At 39.7% G+C, this 24,507-nt stretch overlaps 1 protein-coding gene across 1 annotated transcript; it reads left to right on the top strand.

The window, feature by feature from the left end:
* The first annotated feature begins 77 nt into the window (after window positions 1-77).
* LOC103591484 (zinc finger protein 345-like) lies at window positions 78-23,224 on the top strand. The gene is given in 5 exon segments (XM_008573963.1): window positions 78-160; window positions 2,802-2,860; window positions 18,387-18,513; window positions 20,513-22,792; window positions 22,795-23,224. Coding segments are annotated over 5 exon segments (2,643 nt in total). The 5' UTR covers window positions 78-102; the 3' UTR covers window positions 22,914-23,224.
* Window positions 23,225-24,507: the final 1,283 nt, after the last annotated feature.

Raw genomic sequence — 24,507 nt, 5'->3', positions numbered from 1 at the left:
CAGTGAGGACAACAGCGCAGGACTACGGGAAGGGCTTTTCCGGGTCCCTTCTGCGCATGTGCGGCCCCTCCCTCTCCGCCATCTTTTGTCTTGAAATTCCGGATGCCGCGGACACCCTTCTGCTCCTCAGATCCTGGGGTCGGATTGTGCGTCCCTGAAGGTGGGTGCGAGGGTGAAAGAGGAGCCCCGCAGGCCTCGGGGACCCTGGGGAGCGGGACAGTGTCCCGGCACTTGGCGGGCGGCTCGAGCGCGGACCTGGGCTGAGCCGGGCTGGGGAAGGGGCGCCCGGGTTGCGCTTTCCAGACGGCTCTGTGAGAGGACGCGGGCGTGCGCCGCCGGTGTGCAGGAGCCGGTTCCAGTGAGAAGCCCCGAAGTGGTTCATTTCCCGGAACCCTCAAGAGAGAGGCATTCCTTTCGTTTGGGAATTTAACCACTTCAGGGCTTCTCACTGCTCAGAAGAGGTGGGCTTTGCGTAATCCTTTGGGGCTCTGTCACCCAGGGGAAGAGGTGACAAATCCGTGGGGGGCAAAGCGACAAGAACCCTCTCAGTACTGCTTCAGGGCAGAGGCAAAAGAGTCCCAGAAAGGTGAAGAACCTAGCTTTGCACAGCCTAAAAAATAATTGTGTCTTGTGTTTAGAGGGCACCAGAGTTGGCTGATAATACCTCATTCAATAGCTATCTGAGACTGGATGATATCGGAAGGTTTGGACCAACTTTCAGAAGGGAGAAGTGAATTAGACTAAGAAAGAGAGGAGGGACCTAGGAGGTGTTACTTATTGAAGAGGGTTTGAAGGTGTTCTGTGGGGCGCTGAGAGGATCTGTCTGCAGTGCTCTCTGAATACACTCCTATTCCTTCAATCTCCCCTCATTGTTCCCAGTGTCTGAGCTCTCGCAAACCCAGCCTATCGGCAAATTTGGCATCTAGAGATGTGCTGATAGTTCTCTATCTTCATAGTTCTTTTCTGGTCATTCAGAAATGCTTTTCTCTGTATTTCTACCTTGTAAGAAAAGTGAAAATAATTGGATATGAGGAAATGTGACTTTCCCAGGGTTACATGATTTGTTGATATTAGACATCCTGATTTTTTTGGCTAGCATTTTCCATTTTGCCACATTTAAGTCAAAACAAGTGTGTGTTCATTTTTGAGATTCTTTTTGTAATGCTGAAGTCAACTTAGACCAAACATTTCTTTAACATACATTGCCTTAAACATCCCTATCCTTTTTTAACTCCAGTACTTTCTTTGGATTATGTCACTTTACAGGATAAATAATGTATTTCCCACTTAAGGTCAGTAACGTATTTTTCAAAATCAGAACTTTTGCAGGAATATATTGGAGGCAATTTTACATTATTTAAAATGGGAAAATTAGACTGCACTTCCCTTCTACTGAAAACCAGTTTCTTAAATGTAATTAAAATGCTAGTGTGCTTCAAAACGTTCATGGAAGGATTTCTATTTTCTTTTCATTCTACTTTTCCCCAAACTTTTGAAAGTACCCTGGTACAGTGCTTCACACACTTATAAGGAACACCCTTTTTATGTTGTATGTTTTTAAAGTAAACTTGTATGTGATGTAAAAAACAATACAAAACAAAACTTACAACGTAGTTTACTGATGTGCAAATAATTGTTTTTTATGACTCCCATAGCCTCTACTAGGGCTAGAAACTTCACTGAAATACATGTGGTTAACATTCACTGTGATTTTTCAAAACTTCTATCTGTGGTTGTGAATGTATTTGACTTGTAATTTAAAACTTTCTCCCCCACGTAATTTTGTTAAATATGTTTTGAGTTTTGGGACTTAGATGTATCATTCAGTATTTGCTATGTAAGAAACAAGTCAAACCCCAATGGCTTAAAAAAACCTAGCCATCTTATTTTATTTATTTATTTTTTTGAAGTTCTATGGATCCACATCTTGGGGTGAATTTAGCTGGGAAGTTCTCATTCTAGTGTTCCCTTGATTACAAATGTGGATTTAGTCACCTGGTGTCTTGACTGAGGCTGTTTGGTTAAAGATGGCTTCACTCACATGTCCTGTGGTTTATGCTGACCTTTGGCCGGTCCCCTGTGTCTCTCCACCCTTCTTCACAGTATGACTGTGTTTAAGAGGCAAGCACCAATGGCCAGTACTTTTCAAACCTATTTTGCATGACATTTTCTAACATGCCAGTGTCCAAAGCAGGTCACATGACAAAGACTAGTTTATTGTCAGAATATGCTATATGAGGGCTTGGGTACCGGGAGATCAGTGTACCAGAAGAAATATATGTTATGTGTATATTGTTTACCTATATAATCATGGGCAACATGTGCTGGGTTACAAGATGCACACTGTCCAGATATTTAGGTACATAAAAGGAAGATGTGTTGTAATGGAAACACTTTTCTGGAGTCATGTGTAAACTTAATAGATTAATAGGGTAACAGTTAATATAGCCAAATGATTTCTACAAAACTAGTTCTAGTGATGTCACAATGTATTTTTCTTTGATTTAAGGTATTAGGTTATATGTTTAGGTAATATTGATTTGTGCTAAGTCAGTAGGGTATGTACGTTTTCATTGATTCAAAAATAAATTGTGTGTGCAATGTGTAGCTATTAATGTACTTGTAGCTGCATCTTTAATGGGGTCCTTGTTGCCCCTTATTGAGGCATGAAGGACTGTTCTTTCACAGGAAGGCTTTTTGTTTGTCTTTTCAGCTAGTAAGTAGAGTGTTTTGGGAAGGAGAATGTAGAGCCAAGCCACAACAGTACTCTCCTTAATCCACTCCATTCTCTTTTTTCCCAGCTATGCTGCCAGAGCGCGCTATGGGTTTACAAGAGCAACAAAAGATGAATAAATCTCTGGTGAGTTTTTTGGTTATTTCTTACTCACTCTTTTTTATTATATTATGTGAGCTTTGTGGCATGAATAAATTAAAATTGAAAAGTACAAATGAGTAAAACTCAGCTTGAAAGAAATGTACGTTCATACGATAAAGTTGGCATGTAGATATAGCAGTTTGTAAGTCCTCAGTTGAATAAAAATTTTTCTCTGGTCTTTGTGATGTTATGGAAAAAAGGCAGACACCTTGTTTATGTGATTGGAATGGAACCTAAGAAGAGAATCTGCCAAATTCTCTTGGAATATGAAGACTTGGTGGCACCAAATTCTACAACACCATCAGTGTTAGAAAGTTCTTCACTACATACCTGGAAATAAACATTTCTCACTTTCTGCAGTGGAAATAGTTACTTAGTTCTAAGGCACAAGTTACTTAGTAAGCTTTTTATAAAGTTTCTAAAATCTAGTTGCAGATGGCTCTAGAAGACTGTACGAAGATACATAGATAAAACAGAATTGTAACCTAAATTATAGTCAAATCCAATGACTGTTCTCTAGTCTTTTTCTAACTTGAGTCTTCTGCTACATTTTGAACTACTGTTCATGATATTCTCTTGGAAATTCTTCTGTGTTAGTTTATTAGTTTCTCTCATGACTTCATTGCCGGTTTTTGCTCTTTTCTCTTGAATTCTTCTACTTTCTTCTTTATAACATAGCTTATCAAAGTGCTTTAATTCTTCTACTTTCTTCTTTATAACATAGCTTATCAAAGTGCTTTATCCTGGGCCCTGTTCTTCTCATGTGAAATTCTTTTTCACTGATTCAGTCCTCTGTATTTTGCATTCTTCTTTCTCTCCAGGTTGTACTTCTTCCCTAGTCTTTTGATCATAGGTTGAACTCTGTTGAATGCTTGTTTGTAGCTATTCAAAATGCACCTCAAGGGACTGGCTTGTTAGCTCAGATGTATAGATCATGGTGTTTTAACACCAAGGTCAGGGGTTCAGATCTCTGCACCAGCCAGCTGCCAGGGAAAAAAAATAAAATGTCACCTCAAGTTCATCAAATATGAAATTAAAACCACTTCCCCTTCTTCTGTTATATGTGTTTTCACTACCACCCAACCACTGACACAAGCCAGCAAAATGACTCCTCCCTCTTTCTTGGGTCTAATTTTATCTTGTGTTACTTCCTGCTACTTTTGTTTATTTGGTCTTTTCATTTTATTCTGATTTCTATATACACTGCCATTATAGGGGGAGATGTTTGTACTCATAAAGACAGTCACTTCGTTCCTCTGGAAATATCATTCTTGTAAAAACCTGAAGGTAATGTTTGCTGGGCTATGAGGTTCAATCCCTGGTGACCCATGCTTCTAGCTGGCACCTGTGGTGACATCCTTAGGAGTCCTTGGGGAGAAAGCCTTCAGGAGTTACTGGGACATGTTTGAACAATGGTCAATAAAAAGACATGATATAAAAACAGAAAGTACAAATTTTCATAATGTCTACCTTTTGCTTCTATAAATTTACATCAGTGATTCTATTTGTAGTTTTTGTCAATATACAGTTATCTGTTTGTAGTTCAATAAGATTCATCATGTTTTTAAACTTTCTTACAGATTGTGTTTTATTCTTCTCCTATTTCAGGTAATTACTTAAAAATGAGTGAGAAAGATGGATGTGTGCCTTAGTCACCAGTATGTTTTAAAACTAGAACTGTAGCTAATAGCTACTTAAGAAAAAAAATTGACAAACCAGTTATCTGAACATTTACATTCACAATTGTAGTTTGAAACCTAACATAAGATGTGAAATGTTTTCATTCTTTGTTTTGAATCTAATATTCACTGTGAACCTACACTCTTCATGTTTCAAATCAAAGTACTACCTAAGGTCTCTAATAACTTTTTGATGTTCCAGTGATCTGCTGTGCAACAAAGTATCACAAAACTTCATGGCTTAAAATAAGAACATCTTCTAATTACATGTCACAATGTTTTGGGTCAGTAAACTGGACAGGGTGGTGGGGGTTCACTGCTACACAATATCTCTTCTCTGAGCTGGAAAAACTCTAGTGGCTGGGAACACTGAGTAGACATCCAGCCCTCTTTTGGTGGCCATGTTGGACTTCCTCACAGAGTGGCATTCTGAGGGTAGTCAGGTTTGTCTGGCTTGTCTGGCTTCTGCCAGAGCTGGTGTCCAAGAGGCCCAGGCAGAAGCTGCAAGGATTCTTGTTATCTCCACTCAGATACCAAAGCATCTCTTCCAACGTATTCTCTTACTCAAGCACATCACTAAGACCAGCCTTGATTCAAGGGGAAGGCAATTAGATTCCACCTCTCAATAAAGAATAGCAAGACTTTGTTGCAGCACTGTTTAATAGACCACACTCTGCTCTCTGACCACAAATTTCTACCACATGCAAAATATACCTTGCCCCTCTCAAGAGCCCTAGAAATATTCTACCATTGTGCAGTTGGCAAAAAGCCAAACTAGATAAGCTCCAGTGTCCTGTCATCCTTTTAACACACATCCAGCTTACAGTGAACAGACAGGCATGACCATGTGTGCACTTTTCTTCAGACAGGGTTGGTGAGAAAGGGCAGCACCCTGCAGGCACTGTTCTGAGTAGTTACTTATTCCCATCAGGCACTGCCTGATTTCATTAGAGCCCAGTCCTGGTCCCTGGAAAATATGTCTCGTGCCTCTTCACTGTGTCCTCTGGGCTCTCGCCATTCTCTGTCAATATCTCTTTTCCTTGAATGTCTTGGTTTGCAGACTTTCTTTACCTATTTTTGGTTATTATATGTTGGGGATCCAACGATCTTTTTTTACTTTTTTCTGACTCTGGCCTTTTGATACAGGAAATTATCTGGCATGATCACTGCCATAAAAACATGGGTTTCCATTGTGCTAAAATCCATTAGACTAATGCTACCCCCCCACATTCTGAGTCAGGCCCTTTGTTCTCTGACCTCCCCTTCTCTCCAAGGTGGCTCTTTCCTTAGAAGTTTTATTGTTTACTAGGCACTATCGATGTGTCAGATCTTAAGGTACTTAGAAAGCTAGAAATATTTTTGGTCTTTTATCTTTTTTAGAAAACAATGGATTTGATCCTTCCCATAAAACAGTTTGAAAATATTTTTCTTGGAAAAATGGATGGAGAAGTAGTTTTATTTCAAACTCAGCAAGTCCTGGCTCCTTCATATTTTCTCTAAATTCTGTTTGAAAATTGAACATCCTTCTTTTATTTTCTCACTGACAGAGAGAGGAGGCCAGGTAGCACTTTTCCCATTGTGCCCAAAGGTCTCCTTTGGCAGACCCTGAGATGGTGAGATACCCTTTCCATTTTCCATGTTATGGGAGTGGTAGTGTGGCCCACATCCTTCAGTGTTCCATTCATTTCTAGTACTGTAATTTGTCTTGAAGATTCTTTTGCTGTTTTCAATATTTCCACTTAAGCTTTTCATAATTTGTTTTGCTATGGTAGATATGTTTTCATTATTTTACTTTTAGTCTGTTTCTTTGTATTTCAAGAGTAGTTCTCTGGACAACATATTGTTGAGTCTTACTTTCCTATCAAATCTGACAGTCTTTGCCTTAAGTAGAATATTTAATGCAATTCCATTTAAACTAATTATTGATAAAGTTTAATTTAAGTGTGCTGTTTTGCTATTTTCTATTTTTATTTGGTTCATCTGCCTTTTAATCCTCTGCTTTTTATTTTCTACCTTTTTAGCAATTATTTAATTTTTTTTTTTTCCCCTTTTTGTCTTTTTTCGTGACCGGCAATGGATCGCAACCCTCAGTGTCATGCCTGTACCTGACCGGGGACCGGCAACGGGATCGCAACCCTCGGTGTTGTGCCCGCACCTCGCTCAGCCAGTGAGCGGCCGGTCTGTATGTGGGATCCGAACCCTCGGCGGGAGCGCCGCCACGCTCCCAAGCGGCGCACTGTAGCAGTGCGCCACCGGGCTGGCCCTCAATTATTTAATTTTTTTCCCCCCCTTTTTGTCTTTTTTCGTGTCTGGCAACGGATCGGCACCCTCAGTGTTGCGCCCGTACCGGACCGGGACCAGCAACGGGATTACAACCCTCGGTGCTGCGCCCGCACCTCGCTCAGCCAGTGAGCGGGAACTGGTCTGTATGTGGGATCCGAACCCTCGGCGGGAGCGCCACCACGCTCCCAAGCGGCGCACTGTAGCAGTGCGCCACCGGGCCGGCCCTCAATTACTTAATTTTTAAAAAATATTTTATTTTGGTTCATCTGTTGGCTTTTAAAATAATTTATTTTTAATTTTGGTAAAAAGCATATAACATAAAGTTTCCCATTTGAATCATTTCTTAACCTTTATGTACTTTTAAGCATATTGACACTGTTGTGCAGGAGATGCCCACAAGTGTTTTATCTTGGAAAATTGAAACTCTATATCCATTAAATGACAACTCCAAATTTCCCCCTTCTCCTAGCCTCTGGCAACCACCATTCTATTCTGGGTTTCTAAAAATTTGACTCTTATCAGTGGGACCTTACAATACTTGTCATTTTGTGAGTGTTTTATTTCACTTTGCATAATGTCCTCAAGGTTCCATATTATAGCATATGTCGAGATTATCTTTCTTCTTAAGGTTGGATATTATTTCTTTGTATGTATATACCACATTTTATTTATCCATTCATTCGTGGCTGAACATTTGGGTTGCTTTTCTCTATTAAGTCTGTGAGTAATGCTGCTGTGAACACAGGTGTGGAAATATCTTTTTGAGATCCTGCTATTAATTATTTTGGATATATACACAAAACTTGGATTTATGAATCCTATGGTAATTCTATTTTTCATTTTTTGAGAAGTCACTGTACAATTTCTTTTAATAGGGGCTGCATCACTTTATATACTCACATAAAGTGTGCAAAGTTTCCAATTTTGCCAATACTTGTTATTTTCTGTTAGGTGTGAAATGATATTTCATTGTGGTTTTGCATTTCTCTAATGATTAATGATGGTAAGCATCTTTACATGAGCTTATTATACATTGGTATTTCATCTTTGTAGAAATGTCTGTTGAAGCCCCTTGCTTATTTTTTAATCAGATTATTTGTTTTGTTGTTTAGTTGTAGGTATTTTATTTTGTTTTTTTATTTTTTTTTCCTTTTTTTGTCTTTTTTCGTGACCGGCAATGGATCGCAACCCTCAGTGTCGCGCCCGTACCGGACCAGGACCGGCAACGGGATCGCAACCCTCGGTATTGCTCCCGCACCTCCCTCAGCCAGTGAGCGGCCGGTCTGTATGTGGGATCCGAACCCTCGGCGGGAGCGCCTCCGCGCTCCCAAGCGGCGCACTGTAGCAGTGCGCCACCGGGTCAGCCCTAGTTGTAGGTATTTTAAAAATGTATTCTTGATGTTAATTTCTTATGAGGTAGATGATTTTCAACTTTTTTTTCTCTTTTTTGAGTTGCTAATGTAAATAGTTTTGTGGTTTTTGTTTTAAATTTTACTTGGTCATTGCTGGAGTATAGAAAAGTGCTTGATTTTTCTATATTAATGTTTTATCCTGCAATTTTGCTGTAACCAGTAATTAATTCCAGGAGGTTTTCTATTTACTTGCTAAAATATTTTACACAGATAATCATATCATCTGCAACTAACAACAATTTTATTTATTTCTTTCCCAGCCTGTAAATCTTTTATTTCCTCGTGTTATTGCACTACGCAGTACTTTTAGTGTGATGTTGAAGGAGTGATGAGAGGACACATTCTTGCTTTGTTCCTGATTATCTGGGAAAGCTTTGAGTTTCTCACCATTAAGGATGATGTTAGCTGCAGTTTCCTGTAGATAATCTTTATCAAGTTGTGATGTTCTCCTCTACTCCTAGTTTACTGAGGATTTTTACGATGAATGGATGCTGTATTTTTTCAAATGCTTTTTCTGCATCTATTGATGTGATCATGTGATTTTTTGTTTTTTCTTGTTAGTGTTTTCATATTATTGATTACATTAATTGATGTTCATATGTTGAATCACCCTTGCTTACCTGGGATAAATACCAGTTGGTCATGGTGTGTAATTCTCTTTAGACATTGTTGGATTAGGTTTGCTAATATTTTATTGAGCTTATTTGCATGTATGTTCATGAGAGATAACAGTTTGTAGTTTTCTATTCTCATAATATCTTTGTCTGGTTTTGGTACTGAGGTAGTGCTGTCCTCATACAATGAGCTGGGGAGTACTTTATCTTCTATTCCCTGCAATAGATAGTAGGAAGGTGGTATATATTCTTCCTTAAATGTTGGCTTCAGTTCTCATGTGAACACATTTGGGCCAGGTGCTTTCTGTTTTGAACATTATTATTTGTTTACTCAATTTTCATAGTAGATACAGGCCTATTCACATTGTGTATTTTTGTGCACGTGAGTTTTGGTAAACTGTGTCTTTTAAGGAATTGGTCCGTGTAGGATGTCAAATGTATGCAATTGTTCATAGTATTTATTATTTGTTTAATGTCCACATTATCTGTATTGATGTTGTGTCATTCATTTCTGATATTAGCAATTTCTGTCTTGTGTTCATTATCTTTTTAGTTAGTCTGGCTACAGTCTTATCAATTTTATTTATCTTTTCAAAGAATTGGCTTTTTAAATGTTTGTTTTTTCTCCAGATTTTCCTTTTCAGTTTTATTTCTGTTCTATTTGTATTTATTTTCTTCTTCCTTTCAATTTAATTAGCTCTTTTTACCGCTAGATTCCAAAGATGGAGACACAGATAATTGATTTTAGATGTTTTTTTTTTTAAAGTATGCATTCAGTGCCATGAGAATTTTTGAGAACACTGTTATTTCTGTATTCTACAAATTTTGGTGTCATTTTCTTTTTTTTCTTCTGGTGGCTGTCCAGTATGGGGATCAAAATCCTTAACCTTGGCATTACAAGGCTTTGTTCTAACCAAGTGAGCTAACTGGTCAGCTTCCTTTTCACTTTTATTTATTAAAAATATTTTAAATTTTTCTTGGTTTTTCTTTTGGGTTTTTTTGTCTGTGTTGTTGTTGTTGTTGTTGTTATTGTTTTTTAGCCCATATATTAGAGTGTGTTGTTTAATCCCACTCTATTTGGGGATCTTGTAGTCATTGCTCTGTTACCGATTTCTAGTTCAATTTTCTTTTGTGGCTTGAGAGCACATATTGTATGATTTCTATTATTTTAATTTTCCTAAAGTGTGTTATATGAATCTGAATATGGTCTTAGTGATTTTTTTATATGAGTTTGAGAAGAAAGTCTATTCTTTTGTTGTTGGAGGAAGTAGTCTGTAGATATCCATTATATCCAGATCATGTTATTGAGTTTAACTATGTCTTTTATGGTTTTCTGTCTGCTGTATTGGTTAATTTTTGATAGAAAGTGTTGAAATCTCCAGTTTTGATGGTGGATTCTTCTATTTCTCCTTGAAGTTCTATTAAGTTTGGTGTCTTAGGGCCGGCCCGGTGGCGCACTGCTACAGTGCGCCGCTCGGGAAGCGCGGCGGCGCTCCCGCTGAGGGTTCGGATCCCACATACAGACCGGCCGCTCACTGGCTGAGCGAGGAGCGGGGGCAACACTGAGGGTTGCGATCCATTGCCGGTCACAAAAAAAGACAAAAAAAAAAAAGTTTGGTGTCTTATAGTTTGATGATCTGTTGTAAGGCACATGCACATTAAGAATTGTCCTCTGGGAGAACTAACCCCTGTATTATGATGTAATACTACTCTTACTTCCCCTCTATCTTCTGTTTAAAGATAAAGTGTTTCTGCAGAATCAGCACTTGTTCTTTTTTTTACTTTCAATCTCTTAGGTTCATTCACTTTGATGTCTTCAGATAACAGAAATTTTGATACTTTTCAAATCTTTATTGTCAGCTTAACTTTCTCTCTTGATTGCTAGAATCATATATCCAATTGCCACTTGGATATTTCTACAGATACTTCAAGTATTATGTATTCAAGTCTGTTTCACTTTTGCTCTTTATATTTTTCTCCCATTTTTCAAACATTGCTTTCAGTTCCAGGACCTAACTAGCTGTGTGTAGAGCTACAGCTAGGTCTCACAGAACCCTTAAGCCCATTCACAAACCCTTCACACACAGGTCTGCAAGCTAGGTAGCAGGAAAAGGTCCTTGGAGCTGTGGCTGAAGAAATAATAGGCTTTTTTCTAGATGAGAGCTCTGCCAACCAGACATTCAGAGCCTCTCTTTCACACACACTGAAGAGCACACAAGAATAGCAACAAACTAAAACACGGTTGCATGTGCACACTAACTCTACTCCCACACAACTTGTTTACAAAGAATGTGCTGCACCACACCCAGCTGGACCTGAGGCAAGGGGCCTGACTAAACTACTCCGTTTTCCTCACAATCCACCCCTTCAGGGTTCCTTGCCATACAATCTACACATTAAGAATCTTCCACAGTGTTCTCTTAGTGAGGATAAATGACCCTTACATCCATCCATATAACGTATTTTCTGTTCAGTATGCCTTAAGGCTTATCCTGTAGTTCTATCCTTTCAACTATTAGTTGCACATGTCTGGTTAGTAGTCATCCTTGGTGTGATTTTCCATGGGAATCCTGTAGTCATACTGATGGGAAGTTCAATGCATATTCAGTAGGCCAACACATTGATCATGTGACTCTGGTGTGGTGCCTGCAGCTAGAAAGAACACTATGGGCAAAAAGACAGAAGGGTTATTGATACCCATAGGGGAAGTTCTCACCCCTCTGGTAAGATACATGCCAGTTTGCCATCCTGAGAAAGGATGGTTGCAGAAATAGGTATCTTACTTGGTTCATGATACCATAGTTTATCTGCTAACACTGTTGGATCTATAGGTTCTACATGTAACAGAATAGGGGAACTCATTCTTGGCCAGAATGATACAAATGTGCCCTTTGGAATAGAGCACTTATCTGTTCCAAGCCATGTTACCTTTACTCGAGGAGGCCAGGTACTTGTCACCCAAGGTGAAACTTGCAAGTTTTCTTCTAATCCTTTCCCCCAAGGCCCTATTAGGCCTACCCAGTGTATATGGGGGGGCTTCTGTTCTACAAGGCTATTACTATTGTACCTTCTGTCCCTGTTGCAAACAGGTTGGGGCCAGTAAAAGGATATTTCCATTCTTGCCATATCCTGGCTTCAAAGGCTTATCTTTAGTAGTGATTTGCAGTTGTATAGCTGCTGCAGTCCTATGCAACAGAGCTTCACTGCAGAGGGCCTGCCCTTGTGGGGTCTCTCATTTAGAATCCTGTTGGCCATAACCACAGTGTCCACCCCTTCAGGGATGGGGGTTGGGCAGATAGCCTTAGTCTCTTTTTTAAAAGACCATTGTACCATTCAATCATTTATGCTGCCTGGGGATGATATGGCACATGGAACTTCCACTGAATAGACAACTGGGAGGCCCACCTCTGAACCCCATGTCCAGTAAAGTGGGTTCCATTATCACTTTCTATAACTACAGGCTGGCTGTACATGGCCATAAGGCTATTCAGTGCCTTCACAGTGCTTACCTGAACTGTTACAAGGCCATACAAACAGAAGACCAGTAGCCATATCAACAGCTGTGAAGATGTATCTGAAATTCTCTGACCTTGGCAGTGGTCCAACAAAGTCCACTTGCCATGTAGTCAAGGGCACCATTCCTCAAGTTATTTACCATCTGTATGGGGCACCCGCTGGAGGTGTGGACTTTTCAGCATATACTGGACAAACATGACAGGCATTCACTACATCTTCACATTTTATAGGCAGGGCCCATCTTTGAGCTGCCATCCACATGGTTTTGCTGCCAGCATGGTGCATTCGTCGATGTAACCACTGGGCTACATCAGTAGTTTGGGCTTTCTCCAGCCATCTTACCTTAGTCAAGGCATCAGCTTTATCATTTCCTGGACTAGATAATGGGAAGTGTCCTGTGACATGGAAAAGACTTCTTTCTCATGTCCCAATTCCCGTAATTCTTGCCACATTGCTTGTCCCCACAGGGATCAGTGGCCTACCATCCACCGTTAATATTCCAAGTAGAGATTCAAAGGGTTAAACCTTTGAACACAACCCAGCTGTCAGTACAGATGGTTAATGGCCCAGGCTCATTTTTTTATCACCATCCATACTGCTCTCAATTCAGCCCATTGACTGCTTTGCCCTTTGTTGTTTTCATACCACATGGTATCCGGTAAGGGCTGGACAGCAGCAGCTGTCCATGATGCTGAGGGCCCCATGCTGGAGCCATCTGTATGCCAAGCTTGCTCTGTGATAGGTCCTTGTCCCTCATGGAAAGGTGTAGCCTCCACCTCCATGGGTAAGGATCGTGTCAAAGTTTCTTCCACAACCTCTACTGGGCCAAGCACAGTTTGCAACTCTTTGGACAGAGGACTCATTGACACAGTGCTTCTTTGTTCTATATATGCTCTTCATTTAGACAGAGTGGGAGTCTGAGCTACACCCATTTTAGGGTTGGTTGCCCATGTGCGCAGCCAACCTGTTATGGGATATCTCATCCTCACTAGGACTTTGGTAGTTCCTGTGATAGCTTCAGTGGCTATCAAGGCAGAATACACAGCCGCTATTTTTCTTTTAGGGAGTAATGCACTTCAGCACCCTTCTTGAGCTGAGACCAGAATCCCACAGGTGTTCATAATTGGTCTTATCTTAGCCACAAACCCCATCCTAACACTTCTTGGGTTATATGTACATCTAATTCAAAAGGCTTAGTGGGATCAGCCACTTGTAAAGCCTGTACTTGCTGTATTGACCTTTCTGTAGCTTGGTAAGCCTGTTCTACTTCCTCAGTCCAATCCCAGAGGGCTCCTTTCTTCATTAATGCATACATTGGGTTTGCCATTTGGGCCATGTGGGGTACAAAAACTCTCTAATACCCCAGAAGTCCCAAATATGTCTGTAGCTGAGCTACAGTTGTGGGTCATGGGTATGCCTGTATCTTATCTATAATAGCTTCTGGGATGACTCTTGTCTTACCTGACCAGACCACTCCCAAGAATTTGACTAACAGCGCAGGTCCTGTACTTTGGCTGTGTTCATGGCCCACCCACATTATTCCAAATGACTTAGTAGCATTGGAGCTGCCTGGGTTAAATCTGTAAGAGAATCAGAGGTTAGTAACATGTCATAAATGCAGTGAAACATTGTGACCATGCTGGGCCTAGTCCACTTGGCCAGGTCCCCAGCCACTAAACCATGACAGATGGTTGGGCTATGCAGATAACCTTGGGGCAGTACTTGAAAGGTCCACTACCTTCCTTCCCAGATGAAGGCGAACTGATCTTGGCTATCAGCTGAGATTGGAATAGAAAAAAAAAGCATTTGCAAGGTCCAATACATAATAAATTCCCAGCTGAGTTCGTCAGCAGATCCATCAAGTTGTGAGCTGAAGACACAGCTGCATGCAAAGGAGGTGCTACTTTGCTTAGTTCTCAGTAGTCTACAGTCATTCTCCAGGTACCATCAGGTTTTTTCACTGGCAATCCCGGAGCATAAAATGTGCTATGAGCTGGATAAATCATGCCAACTTTCTCTAACTCCAATATAGGGGCATCTTTCTCTGCATGTCCTCCCGGTAGGCAATACTGCTTTACATTAACTACACATCTTGGCTTGGGTAACACCTGTGGGTCATGTTTAGCATATCCTTGTAACACAGGTTTTACTGTCCATATTCACAGCTGAAACTCTCCAACTGTTGTTTGCAGGTGCAAACCATAAAGTACATCCATATCCAAGATGTATTCAGCTGCTGGGGATATATACATTATACACATGAGGGGGTAATCGTCCTATGCCCAGTGGCAGTGACACAGCTTTAACTTCAGTAGTATGTCTTCCATAGCTATCTACATGACCTGTGGCCCTGGGAAACTTATCTGGATTGCCATATATCAGGCTACATTCTGCACCTGTATCCACCAATGCCAAAACACACTGCACATTTGTCCTTGACCAGTGTATTGCCAATTCAGCGTGAGGCCTCTGGTCCTCGCCTGGCCCCAAAAGATGAGTACCTTGGCCTGCTCTCTAATCAGAATGGAGCATTTCATCCACCTCCTTAGGAGCAACCAAAAATTCTTTAAATCCGCTAAGCATACCTTGCTCCCTGTTTCTGGATATTTGGTGAAATGCTGTTCAGGGTGCAGTTGCTGCCACAAGGCAAACAGAACCGTATTTAGCTGCCGGTCAGTTTTCTTGCTCTCAACTCCTGCTGCAAGCACATCAAGCCACATCTGCTTATAGCTAGTCTTGCTTGGTTCCTTTGGGATAAAATCCTAAGCATTTCTTGGGGGTTTGGTCTTAGCCACCTTTTGGACCCCTTTTGTTTGTCTCCTATCCTCTACTTCACCCAAGCTAGCTATCATGGTCATTACCGCATGTATAGGACAACCAATGTAGGGGGTCAGTATGGCCATCAGCGACCCAAAGGACGTTGATGGGGCATTTTGCAGCACTGTGTCTCTCATGCTGCCTGTAAAATTTTCATCATCTGGGCTACAGGTGTTCAGTTCAAACATGGACTGCCACATCCCCAGCTCCTAAATTATTTGTACTAACTCAGCGTATGTTTGTCATTTACTAACAATCTTGGGCAGTTTTCCAGCATTTGCCCACATGGTTCAGGCAGCTGCATTCATCCGTTCCATTGAGTGATTACCTGGCCTTTGTGCATATCTGCGGCTATTCTGTAGCCGCTGCCTCAGGGACAGATGTATGGTAATGGAGGCCAATTTTTCCATCTCCTCATCAGAGCACATCAAACTATCTACCCCTAGGTCCCATAACCATAGGCGTCAAGCAGCCAGGGGCTCCCCGTTTCTGCCAGAGCTGTCTCCCCAAATCAACTAATTCAACCTGGGTATACTGGACATAGGTAGTGAATTGAGTCACCTGTTAATTGCCTACTGGTTGTTCACCCGGTCCCATAGCCTGCTTGTGTTTGACTTTCTGATGCACAACAGGCCATGCCTGGAGACACAGTCTCCCCCAACTAACCACTGGGTTTGTCATCCTTTCTGGTGTGAGAAGCAGGAGTGGCCAGCCACTGCACGTCATCCTCCAGGATATTTATCTGCACTTCCAACAGCTCTGCTCTCTGCTTCAAATCTCGATCAGTGTGCAGCATAGTGAGCAGTAGCTAGGCTCCGGTCAGCAGAAAAGTGGCCACTGGGTACCACATGCTCAAGGATAGCCACATTTCCTCCCCCTTTTGGGGTTCTCCACTGTAGTCCCTAGTCTATGTTGACTTGCAATATAGTGAACAGCAACCAGATCCTGGTCAACAGGAGAGAGGCCATAGGGCACAACATATTCAAAAGTAGCCACATTTCCTTCTTCTCCCAAGGGCTTTTGGCTCCCGTACCTGCTCAGAATCCTGCCAGACTACACCAATTGTAGAGCTATGGCTAGGTCTCACAGACCCCTTGGGCCCATTTGCAAAACCTTCACATGCAGATCTGTGAGCTAGGTAACAGGAAAAGGTCCTGGAGCCTTGGATGAAAAAATAATAGGCTTTATTTCTAGATGCAAGCTCTGCCGACCAGCCATTCAGAGCCTCTGCTTCACACACTCTGAAGAGCACAGAAGAATAGCAACAAGCTAAAAATACATGGGTGCACATGTGCACTAGCTCTGCTCCCACACAACTTGTTTACAAAGAATGTGCTGCACCACACCCAGCCAGGCCTGAGGTGTGAGGGACTGACTACTCTGTTTTCCTTGCACTGTGCTTATGTAGGTAGCCTGAGAGTAAAACTCTTCTTTTTAATTTCTGCAAAGCAGATTACTACCACATTGTATTTCTTCTTTTTCATTCCGTTTCTTTTTCATAGTGTTAAGTCTCTGTTGTGTGTGCTTATTTCTCTATGTTGTAATGTAGTTGGTCTTCTGTCACCCTGTTTTCTTTTTCCCTCTGACTTTTCCTAAAAGCGTTTTCCATTCTCTTTGTAGTGTATGACTATTAAAATGCAAATAAAGTTATGTATTTAAAGGACCACATTTTTTGCTCCCTGTGGTTTAGAAAGTTGCAATTTAAACCCTGGTGTGGACACAAGCAATCCTTTGGCACATAGGAAGGAAATTTTGGAATGCCTTTTTTATGTACTTTTAATTCATAAGTAGTTAAAATACGATAACTACATAAAATATTTTACTGTTTGAAATAGGTCCCATATTTAAGTGAAGAATCATTATATAATCACTTGCTTCAATATTGTTTTTCTGTTATGCCACCCAAGATCATTCACTCAGATGTGTGGAGGATACTCACATTAATAAAGCACATGTATTTCAAAGGGGCTTACTTAACCTTTGGCTTAGTAGAACCACAGTCCTTAGTTTTAGTTGGGCCAGAGCCCTTATCATAGGTAGTATTAGTAGGGCCACAGCCCTGAGTTTTAGCAGGGCCAAAGCCCTGTAGTTTAAGGAATAGCCTAACCTTTTAGAATTACACATAGAAGTGCTAAGCTTGGGAATCAACAGACTTTCTCAGGACTAGAATCTCTGTTGTAGATAAGAAAATTGTAACAGCAAAAGTGATTGCTCTATAGGCCATTGTCCTTGGTGCAGCTAAACCTAATGATGGGAAAGTGTGTGCACTAAAAACTTCAAGGTTGATGGTTGCAGGATGTTCTACAACTTGCCTTTGGCTGTTTAAGTTTCTTAGGGAACTGTTGCCATGATGATTATCTCATTGTTTCTTTTTGTACTTCACATAGCTTAGTTTTTTTGACTCCTTAGGTAGTAAATTGTTTGCACTATGACTGATTAGCCACCTGTGTTCTTTTCTGTAACTTTCTTGCTTGGACAGTAAAAATAGAGAAAACCTGATTTAGGGTTACTCCTGGGATCCTTCTCTCTTGAGGGAATTCCTCCTGGGATTAATCCCTTTGGGCCTCTCATTGATCTGGGGAAATGGGCTTTGAGTAATCCTTTTCATCTCTGTAACCCTGGGAGAGATGACAGACATGGTGCTGTGTGTAGTTCTATTAATGTGGGGTGTGTTCTTTGTGTTCTTGTGACTAGACTTTTGCTGTTACTTCATATTCATGAGACCATACAGTTCACATGGAAGAGTTTAACATCTTTGGCATTTCAGTGAAGTGCAAACTGAATACAAAATAAAACTATTTTCTATTTCTTTTTATGCTCATCTATATTGAATTTGTGTTTAAATTTGTTCATCTAACACGGTATTTCAGATATGTATTTGTACTTATGTCTTCATGCCTGTTTATACTCACCTGAGAAAAAAATTTTATTCACTCTTTTATCACTAGCAACAAGGATATTTCTTAAGGTATAAACTAAGTTTTGTAATATTATTTTTAGTAATTAATAACTTAATATAGTATCAGGGTATTTGTCCTTTGATTTTTCTTCCTCCCATTCTATGGAGTACAAAAAAGTGGCATCTTATATAAGACACATATGACACATGCACACATACAGGCGTGGACTCCCAGATTAGTTTCGTGTCCCAGGAATGTTGACTTGAGTTGAGAACAGTGTGTCATTACAGGAGTTGGTATCATTTGAGGATGTGGCTGTGGACTTCACCTGGGAGGAGTGGCAGGACCTGAATGATGCCCAGAGGACTTTGTATAGGGATGTGATGCTGGAGACCTACAGCAACCTGGTGTCACTGAGTGAGTAAACTCCCCATTAACTTTCAGGAGAAAAAGTTTCTTTTTTCATAAACATAGGAACCATTTATAAGGATTCATGCTTTTTTGGTATGATTACATTTCTTGAAAATATGCTCTCTTTCTCATGAGGTTCAAATTGGCCTCTTTATTTGCACAATGTCTGAAGCTGAGCTCTTTCCATTCTTCCAAGGATCAGACTTAGCAGTTTTACAAAGTCCTACATTACTTCCCATTAACAGAACACTGCATTAACAAAGCTGAGGTGATTGTCAAGTTAGAAGAAGGAGCAGAGGCATGGACAATAGAAGAATGCCCAAACCATATCCTGCAAGATTTGTCAGCACATACAGTGCAGAACCCAAGAAAAGTAAAGCTCATTAGATGTTGGCAGTGTTCAGCTGTTTCTAACAATTTCCCCTGCAAGTCCCAGACTTGAGGATGACTCATCTGTAATCGTGTATTACATAATCTCCAAGGTGGGGTGTCCCATGTACATCCCAATATTTTATTTGGCTGAATCTGTTTTGTATGTACCCAAAATCTAATTCCTACATTTCTCTTCCTTGACATTTATTTTTCCCATTTGTTTTCTTAACATTTTCAGTTGTGCTTGTGTCTTCAATTCTCATGTACATTTTTTTATACTGTATGTGCTTGTTTTCTGTTGTTTCTGACAGAATACCTGCAACTTGGGTAATTTATAAAGAAAAAATCTTTCTTACAAGTCTGTTCTGCAGGCTCAGCCTTCCAAGTTTAAGGGGTTGCACCCGGTGAGGACTGTTGTTCTGGTGGGGACTCTTCACAGAATCCCAAAGTAGTGTAGGGTATCACATAGCAGTTTGCTAAGAAAATAGGAAAAGAGGTACAACAGTGAGCCTTGTACCACCACATCAAAAATTATGAAGCTGAGGAGAACCCTGCATGGGAGAATGGAAAGTGGGGTCCTTGACTTTGAGGGAAACTAAGAGATCTGGGTGCCAAGGCCATGTGAACTAAGGCTTCCATGTTGAGGGGACAAGATTGTTGATTGGGAGCGGAGTTCAAAGTTAGCACTTTTCTGTTTTATTTGTGGAAATCATTCAGAACAAAAAAAACAAAATGAGAAATGTGCTGGAGACTCTGTATGAGAGTAGAAGACCACTAAAACTTCACTGCACAAAACAAAAGCTTTCACAAGAAATGAATTATCAAGTGGTGGTCCACGTACCAGAAATTGGGAATAAAATACAAGTTGACTTGAGAAGGAGTAAAAAGAACATATTTCAAAGATGGTGGGAACAGCCTTAGATGCAGAAACAAATATTTTAGAACAGAAGTGGGTTTCTAGGGTGGAGAACTGACATTTCCTTTATTGTAATGGTTTGTGAGAAACAGGAAGTCAGGTTAAATGAAAAACTTGGAGGAAGCTATCTTTGTCTAGGGTAGAGAAAAGGATATCTTGTTCTTTGAAAAACTTCCACATTCCTATACCCATTTTCTAAAGGAGGAGTGTAAAGCATATAAACATAAATGCAGAATACTTATCCTCAGCCATGTTCCTTCATATGTGATAAAAAAAATTGGCTCACTTCTGTACCTGAAAGTAGCTGATGAAAGAAAACCTAGGCATCTTCAAAGTGAGATAGTGAGAAAATAGCAGCAGGAGAGACCCATTGTTGTAAAGATGAAACAGAAAATGGTGTAAAGAAATGAAAGGTGCTTAGTTGAAAACGACAAGTAAGCAGAAAATAAAAATTCTTAACAAATACTCATAAATTAAAATTTAAAAATGAACAAAGAAGGAAAGAAAAACATGATATAACATTAGAAAATATATTAGTATAGTATTACATTGTCAGTAAGAAAAAACTTCATAAACTCATGAAACCAACCTCCATTATTGATTTTTAAATAAAATCTTTTGTTACTAGGATTGGATGGTACTTCTGTACCTTTACTTGAGCAATCAGAGATGTGCTTACGTGTAGTTCATTATTAATTATTTTTTTTCTCATTTCAGATGTCCAGATAGATGATGACCTTGTGGAGAGGAACCAAGAAAGTCTTGGTAGATGCTTGCAGCAAATTGTAATCACCAACAGCAACACATCAGCTGAGGAGAGAGTTGTGTTAGGAAAATCACTTTATTTGAATTCATGTCAAGTTTTAAATCTGATTATAAATAATGAGAACTATTCAGGAAAGGGACATGAGGAGTTTTACACATGTCAGAATGCACTTCTTCCTGGAGAGCCTGGTGAGATGCCTGCTGCAGAGAAACCTGATGACCATCATGTAGCTGGAAACTTGCCCAGACGTCATGAGCATCTTAGCCAGCATCTTCCCAATATTCAAACTAGGAAGCAGCCTTTAGAATACAATGGAAGAGGGAAATCCTCCAACACAGAGCCCATGATGCTTACACATAAAAAGATGCATATGGATGAGACCACCTGTAAGTATAACAAATACAGAAAAGGCTGTGGTAAGTCAGCTGTCATTGCCCAAAAAATAAATCAGGTAGCAAGGAAAACTTTTCAATGTGGTATATGTGGGAAAATGTTCTATAAAATGTCTGAACTCCCTAAACATCAGATTATGCACACAGGAGAGAAACACTATAAATATTCTGAATGTGAGAAATCTTTTAAGAAATTATACCTTACCTCACATCAGAAAACACCTACACAGAAGCTTTATGGTTGTAATGAATGTGAGAAAATTTTTTGTCAGAAGTCAGACCTTACAATGCATCAGAGAACTCACACAGGAGAAATGTACTATGGAAGTATTAACTGTGGAAAAAGCTGTGAGAATTCACTCCTCAGCCATCCTGAGAGAATTCACAGGGGTGAAATACCAGGTGGATGTAATGAATGTACAAAATTTTTCTACCATGAGTCTGCCCTCACTGTATACCAGAGAATTCACACATGTGAGAAATCAGATGAATGTAGACAGTGTGGAAAAACTTTTACCCAAAAGTCAAACTTCAGCATTCATCAGAGGACTCACACAGATGAGAAACCATATGAATGTAAAGACTGTGGAAAAGCTTTTAGCCAAAAGTCAAATTTCAGCATTCATCAGAGAACTCACATGGGTGAGAAACTATATGAATGTAAAGAATGTGGAAAAGCTTTTAACTACAAGAGAGACCTCAGCAGGCATGAGAGAACACATACAGGTGAGAAACCATATGAATGCAAAGAATGTGGAAAAGCTTTTAGCTACAAGTCATACTTCAGCATTCATCAGAGAAGTCACACAGGTGAGAAACCATATGAATGTAAAGACTGTGGAAAAGCTTTTAGCCAAAAGTCATACATCAGCATTCACCAGAGAATTCACACAGGTGAGAAACCATATGAATGTAAAGGCTGTGGAAAAGCTTTTAACTACAAGGGAGACCTCAGGAGGCATGAGAGAACACATACAGGTGTGAAACCATATGAATGTAAAGAATGTGGAAAAGCTTATAACTACAAGGGAGACCTCAACAAGCATGAGAGAACACATACAGGTGAGAAACCATATGAATGTAAAGAATGTGGAAAAGCTTTTAGGGTAAAGTCATATCTCAGCATTCATCAGAGAAATCACACAGGTGAGAAACCATATGAATGTAGAGAATGTGGAAAAACTTTTAACCGAAAGTCAGACCTCAACATTCATCAGAGAAATCACACAGGTGAGAAACCATATGAATGCAAAGAATGTGGACAAGCTTTTAACCGAAAGTCCCATCTCAGCAGTCATCAGAAAACTCACACAGGTGAGAAACTATATAAGTGTAAAGAATGTGGAAAAGTTTTTAACTACAAGGTAGACCTCAGCATTCATCAGAGAAGTCACACGGGTGAGAAACTATATGAATGTAGAGAATGTGGAAAAACTTTTAACCGAAAGTCAAACCTTAGCAGGCATCAGAAAATTCACACAGGTGAGAAACCCTATGAATGTAAAGAATGTGGAAAAGCTTTTAGCGAAAAGGCAGAACTCAGCAGGCATGAGAGAAGTCACACAGGTGAGAACCCATATGAATGCAAAGAATGTGGAAAAGCTTTTAACCACACAGGAGACCTCAACAAGCATGAGATAACTCACACAGGTGAGAAACTATATGAATGTAAAGAATGTGGAAAAGCTTTTAGGAAAAAGTTATACTTCAACATTCATCAGAGAGCTCACACAGGTGAGAAACCATATTAATGTAAAGAATTTAGAAAAGCTTTTAACCAAAAGGTAGACCTCAGAAGGCATAAGAGAACTCACACAGGTGAGAAACCATATGAATGCAAGAATGTGGAAAAGCTCTTAATCAAAAGTCAAACCTCAGCAGCCATCAAAGAATTCATATAGGTGAGAAACCATGTGAATGTAAGGAATGTGGGAAAACAGTTTACTGGAATGCACCATAAAAGACATGAACGAATTCACACATTGGAAAATACCAATTAATGTAATAACTGTGGGAGAAGGTTTTGCCATAAATCACATGTCATGTTTCATCAGAGAACTCACACCAAGAAGAAGCCCTATAAATGCACAGCTGTCCTTTGGTATTGGAGGTTGGTTCCAGGAGCCTTTGTTGATGAAAACACTTACAAATAATGACACCCCTTCTATAAATGGTGTACTGTTTCAATATTACCTATGAAACTTTTTCTGTGTCCTTTACATCTTGAGTCAAATGTTTATATTACTGAATATAGAAGGAATTCCTTGTAAATAGTTGTTATACTGTGTTGTTTTTTTACTTGTATTATAGTTTTATTTTTTTCTTTTGATTTTTATAAGTGGTTGAATCAGCAGATGTGCAACCCTCAGATATAGAACAGGGTCAATAATTGTGAAAACATCTTTTTTCAGCACTTACAGTGCTGGCTATAGTTAGTGTATTGTTGTTTAGAGCATGGTGGTGGTAACACCATGACCAGCCACTTGAGGAAAAAAAAAAAAAAAAAAAAGAAAGAAAAAGTAAAGTAAAAAGAACTCACACTGCAGCAGGCATGAGATAATTTACATAGGGAGGAACTTCTGCATGGATTAGACTGGGTATGTATTTTCTGAAAACACCTTTTTTCTTTTGTACACATGCCTGCAATCTCAGCCTTTAATTATTGTATATGGAACCACGTAATTTAGCTCTGTTCAGGGGAGTATGGATACAGGTGATAAACATTATTTCCAGGCCAGGCAATAAAAAAAAAATGTTCATGCATTTGTCCCTGATTTCTCATTCTCTGGGGGTCAAGGGCAGATGACTCATAGGGTAGAGTCAGGGAGGGAGAAATTCACCATAATTTAAGGCAGACTGAATTGAAGAATATATAGTTCTTTCCAACTTTATCCCCAAATCCTCTATTCATACTTTATGTAAGAAATGCTTACTATGGTTTCCCATTCCATGTGTGATCTCTTTGTGTTACAAGTAGCCCACTGTGCTAACTGACTTTATGAACTTTCTGAGAGAAGTTACCAGTTCCTGAGTATGAGAATATTCACACAGAAGAGAAAACTATATTGTCACCTTTTATACCCAAGACTACTTAAGGGAAAATTCAATTATGGGGAGAAACAATGCAATAAATATGGAACACCTTACCAGTCAGGGACTTCTCATTAAACAGTGACAATAAGTTTATCTTCATCAATATCTTTCATGTGTCAAAGCTTTCAACATAGCTTTCATTTTTATACATCAGATAATTTGAAATGAAAATGATCAACTTATGTAATGTGAATGCAAATTTTCAAATAGAATTGATAGATATAGGATCAAAAGTATTTTTAAAGTTTTGACTAACAACAGTTAAACATGAGTGGTGATATTGCCTGCCAGGGGACATTTGGCTATGTCTGAAGACATTTTTGTTGTCATAACTGGAAGTTAAAAGGTCTAGTGGAAAGAAGTCAGAGATGCTGCTGCACAGCCTACAGTGCACAAAACAGCCCCAAGTATGCTACACTTATGCATATAAATATTATTTGTTAAAAATTTATCTTGATAGA

This window comes from Galeopterus variegatus, unplaced genomic scaffold (assembly GCF_000696425.1).
Source record: "Galeopterus variegatus unplaced genomic scaffold, G_variegatus-3.0.2 Scaffold974, whole genome shotgun sequence".
Classification (NCBI taxonomy): domain Eukaryota; kingdom Metazoa; phylum Chordata; class Mammalia; order Dermoptera; family Cynocephalidae; genus Galeopterus; species Galeopterus variegatus.
This window is presented reverse-complemented; position numbering and strand designations above follow the sequence as displayed.